This window comes from Oryx dammah, unplaced genomic scaffold, assembly GCF_014754425.2.
Source record: "Oryx dammah isolate SB20612 unplaced genomic scaffold, SCBI_Odam_1.1 HiC_scaffold_22, whole genome shotgun sequence".
Taxonomy (NCBI): Eukaryota; Metazoa; Chordata; class Mammalia; order Artiodactyla; family Bovidae; genus Oryx; species Oryx dammah.
In genome coordinates, this window is record NW_024070206.1 from 26,289,132 (window position 1) to 26,296,437 (window position 7,306).

Genomic DNA, 7,306 nt, shown 5'->3' on the forward strand with positions numbered 1-7,306 from the left:
GGTGCATGTGTGAATGAATGACCTCTTGTTTGGCTTCCTCTGTAGGCTGTGATTTGAAAGAAGGGACCACTTATTCATTTCTGTTTCCCAAGCATCTAGCACAGTGCCTGCACATCATGAGTGCTAAATATTTTGGGGAAGAAAGGAAAAAAAAAAAAACAAAACAGAAAGGACAGTGTTAAGACCAAACAGGTGCCATGACAGGCTTCAGGGGGCCAAGGTAGGCCTAAGTCTCCTTTACAGAGGGGCTGAGTTATTGCCAAGGAGGAGCTGAGATCATCTTCTGCCGGCGCCAGGACTCGACCAATCAGTATACTCCCTGTAGCCTGGTTCAAGCTTATCAGGATGAGGATGAAAACCCCCTAAGAAAGCCCTCACACGTGAAAATCTAGCCAATTAGTAGATGCTAAGGAACCCTTGCAACCAATCCGCCCCTGCCAACTCCCTGTCTTTGTCCTAAACCTATAAATACTGCTGTAATTCAGGGCTTAGGGCCCTTGCTCCACTCCACTGTGCTGGATGTGACTTGGGTCCTAGCTCGAGCTAGCAATAAAGCCCTTTCTGCTTTTGCATTGCCGTGGATGTCTTGTTTTCTCAGCTGTGGGGACTCAGACTACGGGCATAACATTTGGGGGCTCGTCCGGGATCCCTTAACTGAGAAGAACACCACCTTCCAGGCATAACGGGAGCCTCATTAGGAGGAAGGACATCTGGATGCCAGCGTCAGCTTAGGGGGCGAAAGAATCGCCCGGCCAGCAAAAGTCTGGGGCCCAGCATTTGCGCTGGAAGGCGGCTGGTTCAGCTGGTTCTGTAAGGGAACGGGGGAAAGCGTTTCTCCTGATCCTGAGTCTGGTGGGCAGTGGACGTCCTTCGGTAAGGTAACTTTGGGGAACAGGAAAACAGCAACCCGGGATAAACCTACTTCAGTGTTTTCAGCCGATATTTGTTTGTCTACTGTCTGTCGCTTGTCTTTGTGCGCCGGCGCCGTGTTTTTTTGTGTGTTTATTGTGGGTGTTGCCGTCATGGGTCAAAGTTATTCTACACCGCTATCTGTAATGACTGACCATTTTTCCGATTTTAAGTCCAAGACTCAGAATCTATCAATGCTAGTAAAGAAGAGCAAGCTAAAAACCCTATGCTCATCTGAGTGGCCGACATTTCAGGTCGGCTGGCCGCCGGAGGGAACTTTCGATCTGCCGGTCATCCGGGCTGTTAAAGAAAAAATAATGGCTCCTGGCCCTTGGAGCCATCTGGACCAAGCTCCTTACATCCTGGTCTGGCAAAATCTAGTAGAAGACCCTCCAGCTTGGCTGAAACCTTTTATTCACAACCCCCCCAGTGCTTCTGTTCCTCAGGTCCTGGTCGTGGAGGCCCCCAAGGAAGAAGACCGGGAGGCACGAGAGAGCCAGAAGAAACCAATACTCCAGGAATCTTCCCTATACCCTAGCCTGATTGATTTAGACACCAAAATCTCGCCTCCCCCATATATCCCACCACCCTTGCCCCCGCAGGTACCTCAGGCGTCGTCCGGAGAACAAAGGGGAGACCCAGAACCCTCGGCTCCGCAGCAGGAGAGGGGGCCAGCCCAGGGAACTCGCGGAAGGACCCGAGGGGGTGGAGACTCGTCCGACTATGGGAGCCGAGAGGCCCCTTTGTCCACCATTCGAGCACTTCCTATCCGGGTCGGGCCAGCAAATCCTGACGGGGAACGGACCTACCAATACTGGCCTTTCTCCACGAGCGACTTATATAACTGGAAAGCTCAAAACCTCTCTTTTTCTGAAAAGCCCCAAGGTCTCATTGATCTTTTAGACACTATCCTGTTTACTCACAATCCTACTTGGGATGATTGTCAGCAGCTGTTACAGGTGCTTTTCACCACGGAGGAACAGGAGCGAAGTCTGTCGGAAGCATGGAAACATGTTCCCGGAGCGGATGGGAGACCGACCAGGCAGCCCCACCTATTGGAGGAAGGGTTCCCTTCCATGCGGCCAAACTGGGACTTTGAACGCACTGAAGGTAGGGAGCGTCTCCGAGTGTACCATAAGACTCTAATGGCTGGCCTCCGTGCAGCCACCAGGAAATCAATGAATTTGTCTAAGGTAAATTTGATAAGACAGGAGCCAAACGAGAGCCTGGCAGCCTTCTTAGAAAGGTTAATGGAAGCCTTTAGGCAGTATACGCCCATGGACCCCCAGGCTGATGAGTTGCGCGCAGCAGTTCTGTTAGCTTTTGTGAACCAGGCGGCTCCAGATATCAGGAGAAAGTTACAGAAGATAGAAGGGCTGGGGGAACTGTCAATACAGGATCTGGTAAGGGCAGCTGAGAAAGTGTTTAATAACAGAGAGACCCCTGAGGAGAGGAAGAAACAGATTAGACGGGAAGAAAGAGAAGATGAGGAATGGATTAGACGGGAGGAAAGGGAATATAGGGCTGAAGAAAACCGGAGAAATCAAAAAGAGCTGGCTCAGATCCTTTTTGTGGGGACAAGAACGGGGCCCGAAGCCCCAAGAACTAAAGACACCCGGTCGGGAGGAAAGGAAAAACCAGCTAGACCAGCCCTAAAGAGAGACCAATGCGCTTACTGCAAAGAGCAGGGACACTGGAAAAATGAGTGCCCCAAAAGAGATCTGAAGAAAAAGACTGTAAGAAAGGAGGAATCTTCCTCGGGGACCCACGTCTTATACGCAGGGGAAGATAGTGATTAGGGGGGTCAGGGCCCGGCCCCCCTCCCTGAGTCCTGGGTAACTATTCATGTGGAGGGGAAACCGGTTAGCTTCATGGTAGATACGGGAGCCCAATATTCGGTCCTCAATCAAAAATTTGGGTCGATGTCCAAGCTTAGTCCAGGGAGCCACTGGGACAAAAAGATATTACTGGACTACTAAACGAAGAGTGGACTTGGGGGCCCAACGGGTGTCTCACTCATTTCTGGTTATACCAGAGTGCCCGGCTCCTTTATTAGGAAGAGACCTATTGTCCAAAGTCAATGCACAAATTCACTTTGACTCTGGAGGGATATCGGTCACGGATGGGCTTGGACAACCAATTCATGTTTTATCTCTGGCACTGAGAGATGAATACAGACTGTATTCACCAAAGCCCCCTGCCACAGTGGGCCCTGTTATGCAACAGTGGATTCAGAAATACCCTCTGGCCTGGGCAGAGATAGCGGGAATAGGACTGGCTAAACAAAGACCTCCCATCATTGTTGAATTAAAAGCAAATGCTACTCCTGTGAGGGTAAAACTACTCCATGAGTCAGGAGGCCCGGCAGGGAATCGCACCACACATACAGCACCTCCTGAAGGCAGGAATTCTCAAAAAGTGCCGGTCCCCATGGAATACTCCCCTGTTGCCTGTGAAAAAGCCCAGGGGAGCAGACTTTAGACCAGTCCAAGATCTTCGTGAAGTCAACAAACGGGTGAATGACATTCATCCCACACTCCCTAACCCATACACCCTCCTGAGCAGCTTGCCATCAGACTATGTCTGGTATACAATTTTAGACTTGAAAGATGCCTTTTTCAGCTTGCCTTTGGCCCCCCAGAGCCAGGAAATCTTCGCATTTGAATGGGCTGACGAGGACGGCCAAACTGTGGGGCAGCTGACCTGGACTCGCCTCCCACAGGGATTCAAAAACTTGCCGACGTTGTTCAATGAGGCTCTGGGTGAAGATCTCTGTGAATATCGAAACAGCCACCCCGATGTCGTTCTGTTGCAGTATGTAGATGACCTAATGCTGGGCTACTACTAAGGAGGTATGCCTAAAGGCCACAGGCGATCTCCAGACTTTGGGGACATTGGGGTACCGGGCAAGTGCGAAGAATGCCCAAATTGCTAGACAGGAAGTCATTTATTTGGGATATAAAATAAAACAGGGACAAAGATGGTTGACTCAGGCTATGAAAGAGACTATTCTATGGATCCCCAAGTCAATGATTCCCCGGCATGTGAGAGAGTTTTTAGGGACTATTGGGTACTGCAGGCTATGGATCATGGGGTTTGCTGAAAAGCCCCGGCCTCTATATGAAGGAAGCAGAGAAAAAAGAACTGGACTTGGACTGAATCAATGAGGCGGGCATTTCAGGAACTTAGACAGGTGTTACTAGAAGCCCCAGCCCTTGCTCTCCCTGACCTGGCTAAGCCATTTCAATTGTTTGTGGATGAAAAGCAGGGAGTGGGAAAGGGAGTCCTGACACAGCAATGGGGACCTTGGAGACAGCCTGTGGCATACCTCTCTAAACGGCTGGACCCGGTAGCTGCGGGATGGCCACCCTGTCTCCGTATCATCGCGGCCGCTGCTCTCCTTGTCCATGATGCTGACAAGCTGACTTATGGACAGCGTCTCCTGGTCTACACTCCTCATGCCATAGAGGGGATCCTCAAACAGCCACCGGGTAAGTGGATTTCTAATGCTCGCTTAATCCATTACCAGGCCCTGCTGCTGGATGCTCCCCGGATACACTTTCAAACACCTTGTTTTCTGAACCCTGCCACTTTGCTACCCATTCCGGAGGAGGACGGGCCCCTCCATGACTGTGCTGAAGTGTTAGCTGAGGTAACCGCCATACGAAAAGACCTCGGCGACTTGCCATTAAAAAACAGTGAGCTGGTATGGTTCACGGATGGGAGCAGTTATATAAAGGATGGACAGAGAAAAGCAGGGGCAGCCATATCTGGGCTGAGGCCTTGCCCCCTGGAACATCTGCCCAAAAAGCAGAACTGATAGCTATGACACAAGCACTAGAGAGGGCAAAAGGAAAAAGAGTCACTATTTACACTGACAGCCGACATACATTCGGCACTGTGCACATTCAAGGCCCCATATATAAAGAGCGGGGGCTCTTGATGGCGGAGGAAAAAGAGATTAAAAACGTACCTGAGATTCACAGACTCTTGGCAGTGGTCCACTTGCCCTGGGCAGTATCCATAGTGCATGTCCCAGGACACCAGAAAGGAGAGGATGCCAGAGCCTGAGGCAACCGTGCTGCTGATGCAGCAGCCCGTGAGGCAGCTGCTGGAGACCATGAGGCCCATATACTGACTGTGGGATTGCCACCGCCGGGGATGGGAACACTTCCCCCAAGCCCCATATACTCCCCCTCTGATTTGAGCTGGGTGCAAGATAATACCACCCGTCCTGCTGGCAAAAATGGATGGTATCGGGACCAAGATGACAACCTGTTGCTTCCTGCCGACCTGGGCAGACATCTATGTACCCATTTACATCAAACCACCCATTTAGGAGAGAAAGAGACTTTGACACTCTTACACACAGCGCAGCTGCGGTTTCCCCAACAGAAGAAAACCATACAGGATATAGTCCGCACCTGCAAGGCCTGTCAGATGATGAGACCGGGAAAAGGACAGCACACAGGTGTAAGATATCGGGGGGAGGGCGGGGGAAAGGCTAGGACATCATTAGGAGACAGATTTTACAGAGGTAAGGCCAGGCAAGTATGGGTACTGTTACCTGTTAGTTTTGGTTGATACGTTTTCTGGGTGGGTAGAAGCTTACCCCACTAAAAAGGAGATAGTGATAGTAGTAGCTAAGAAGCTCCCAGAAGAGATTATACCTAGGTTTGGGCTGCCGGCATCTATCGGCTCTGATAATGGACCTGCATTTGTGAGTAAAATTATTCAGGGACTGGCCTCAGCCCTGGGGACCAAATGGAAGTTACATTATGAATACAGTCCCCAGAGCTCAGGACAGGTAGAAAGAATGAATCGGACCCTAAAAGAAACTTTAACAAAACTGGCAATAGAGACTGGTGGGGACTGGGTGACCCTCCTTCCCTTTGTGCTTTTTCGGGCACGAAACACTCCCTATAAACTGGGTCTGACTCCCTTTGAAATTGTATATAGAAGTCCGCCCCCCATTTGTCCAGCGTTTGAGGGAAAGACCAAACTACCTCTCTCGCTATGTGCTTTCCAACAGGAGATGCTAGCTTTGAGTAAGGTGCATAAACATATCTGGTCATTGGTACGGGAAATTCATGAGGGCCAAAATGAAGGAACGATCCGGTCTCATAATATAGGCCCGGGAGATTAGGTTTTGGTTAAAAGACACCAGTCGAGGACTTTAGAACCAAGATAGAAGGGCCCTTATATTGTTCTTCTTACCACCCCTACTGCCCTCAAGGTAGACGGAATTGGACCCTGGGTACATTGCAACCACGTGCGACAGGCCACTCCAGAAGAACAAGAGAGGGCTCAAAGAGAATGGAAGTCAACACTGCATCCCTCCAATCCCTTAAAAATGAAGCTCGTCCGACAGCAGATCTCGGACGGATCACTCTGATTCTCCTGATGATGGCTGTCCTCCTCGTCCCCGGAACTGCCAGCGCTGACCTGCATCAACCTGTCAAGATCACCTGGAGACTTCAAAATGGGCTGACATGAGAGGTACTCAATACGACCACCGAGATACATCCTTCGAACACCTGGTGGCATGACTTATACTTTAACCTCAAGGACTTAGTGGACACCCCTTGGTCAGCATCTCTGACCCGATATAGAGGTTTTTGGGCATGTCCTGGTCATAAGAGTAAAGGGGAAACTTGTGGGGGTATACAACATTATTTCTGTAGGTCATGGAGCTGTGTGACTTCAAATGATGGGGTAAGGAAATGGAAAACTAGCAACCGAGATTCAGTCAACTTCTCCTTCACTCAGCCTTTGCCAAGAGATGAAACCGAATTCTATGATCAGGAAGATGAGATACCTAAAAATGAGATTGCTTAGGTAAAATTAACGTTTAACCAGAAATTGGCTACACAGGAAAAGTCTTGGGTGTCTGGATTATCTTGGGGCTTCCAGCTACAGGCCGATTGGTTCAGTGTAAAACCTGGGGGAATCCTGATTATGAGTCAGATCATAGAACCTATCCAAACCCAAAGTGTGGGCCCCAATCAGATCGAAAATCCAGGCCCACAGTGTTTAAGGCAGATCTGACTCAGAGGGCTACAATTCTGAGCCCTACGCCCTCCATTTCCCGACCAGGAGACCAGCCTAATATAGCAGAGGCCCTCGACCCCTTGTCCCCCACCTCCAACCTAGAAACGTCAGACCCATTATGGGATCTAGCTAAAGCAGCCTTTAAAGCCCTAAACAATTCTAACCCCAGAGCAACTCAATCCTGTTGGCTCTGCTATACTCTTCACCCTCCCTTTTATGAAGCAATAGGCTTAGATGTTTCTTACAACCTGTCCACCAGCTCAGATCCACCTCAATGTCGCTGGAGAAAACATAGGGTCAGTCTCACTATGAGAGAAGTTTGGGGAAGAGGACTTTGCTTAGGTAA

The 7,306-nt window shown here is 50.0% G+C and overlaps 1 protein-coding gene across 1 annotated transcript; it reads left to right on the forward strand.

Moving 5' to 3' along the window:
• The first annotated feature begins 1,022 nt into the window (after positions 1-1,022).
• Positions 1,023-6,324, forward strand: LOC120880826. Its single transcript, XM_040264231.1, is given in 7 exon segments — positions 1,023-2,836; positions 2,838-3,248; positions 3,250-3,744; positions 3,746-4,047; positions 4,050-4,673; positions 4,676-5,340; positions 5,429-6,324. Coding segments are annotated over 7 exon segments (5,187 nt in total). The 3' UTR covers positions 6,305-6,324.
• The last annotated feature ends 982 nt before the right edge of the window (positions 6,325-7,306 follow it).